This window comes from Arachis duranensis, chromosome 10 (assembly GCF_000817695.3).
Source record: "Arachis duranensis cultivar V14167 chromosome 10, aradu.V14167.gnm2.J7QH, whole genome shotgun sequence".
In the NCBI taxonomy this organism is placed as follows: domain Eukaryota; kingdom Viridiplantae; phylum Streptophyta; class Magnoliopsida; order Fabales; family Fabaceae; genus Arachis; species Arachis duranensis.
In genome coordinates this window covers 6,986,582-6,987,471 of record NC_029781.3, presented here as the reverse complement: position 1 = coordinate 6,987,471, position 890 = coordinate 6,986,582, and the positions used below count along the sequence as shown (strand labels likewise).

The 890-nt window shown below is 52.0% G+C and overlaps 1 protein-coding gene across 2 annotated transcripts in view; it reads right to left on the bottom strand.

Moving 5' to 3' along the window:
- The window catches only part of LOC107468810 (protein VACUOLELESS1), a gene marked incomplete in the record, with an annotated part of 8,370 nt that overhangs the window by 7,241 nt on the left and 239 nt on the right, over positions 1 to 890 (bottom strand). For both annotated transcript variants that reach the window (XM_016088172.3, XM_021134151.2), the window contains 1 exon segment: positions 291 to 890. In XM_016088172.3, coding sequence (XP_015943658.2) covers positions 291 to 890 — 600 coding nt within the window.

Below are 890 nucleotides of genomic sequence, written 5' to 3'. Positions count from 1 at the left end.
CAGCTTCAAAATTCATAATTCTCAAAACTACACAACGCTCAAAACCACCTATCACAGCACAACCAAACAGTAAACAGTCAAACTTATACAAATCAGGAGGGGGGAAAAAGCATCTACCTTGTGTATTAGTCTTACTCTTGCATATTAGTTCTTGTTAGTGCTTGACGAAGACACATATGCCCCCTAAAATAACTACTATGAACCACATATTGTAATTGAAAAAGCTGATGCTTCCAAAGTTTCAATTATCAACGACGAATTCCAATTATTAAAGAGGAAAAAGGAACTACCTCGCACTCCCTTTCGATGATGATGCCGGTCAAGTCCGAGGTAGTAACCAAGAGCCTCCCATCGTGCGTGAACGAAGCAAGCCACTTGCCGTCACGGGACACAACCATCTTCTGCAGCGGCCCCCGGAGCAAACCCTCCCCGAGCCGCTGCACGCCGTCCTCCTCCACAACGAGCACCACAGGATCGTCAGCAACTCCGAGAAGCACCTCGACGTTTCCAGACATGGTGTACTGTGGTTCGATCACGGCGATGCACCGCGGCGGCTCGTCAATCATCGGATCGGCGAGGGGGACGGGCTTAGGGTTCCGAAAATCGGGAATACAAAAGAGCTGATTCTGCTCAGTGATGCAGACAACGCCGTTTCCCCAGAAAGCGCAATCGGCAACGTTCTGCTCGAAGCATTCCTTGCCCATGGAGATGTTAGGTTCGACGAGTTGGGCGTGGAGGTCGTAACGGTAGATGGTACCGTCTTGAACGACGCAGACGAGGGTGAGATCATCGTTCCAAGACATTCCGATGAGGCGGCCGCCCGGGTGGCGCCAGACGGCGTCGGCGAGGGGATGACCAGCGGAGTTGAAGAGGCGGAGCTTGCGGAGGGC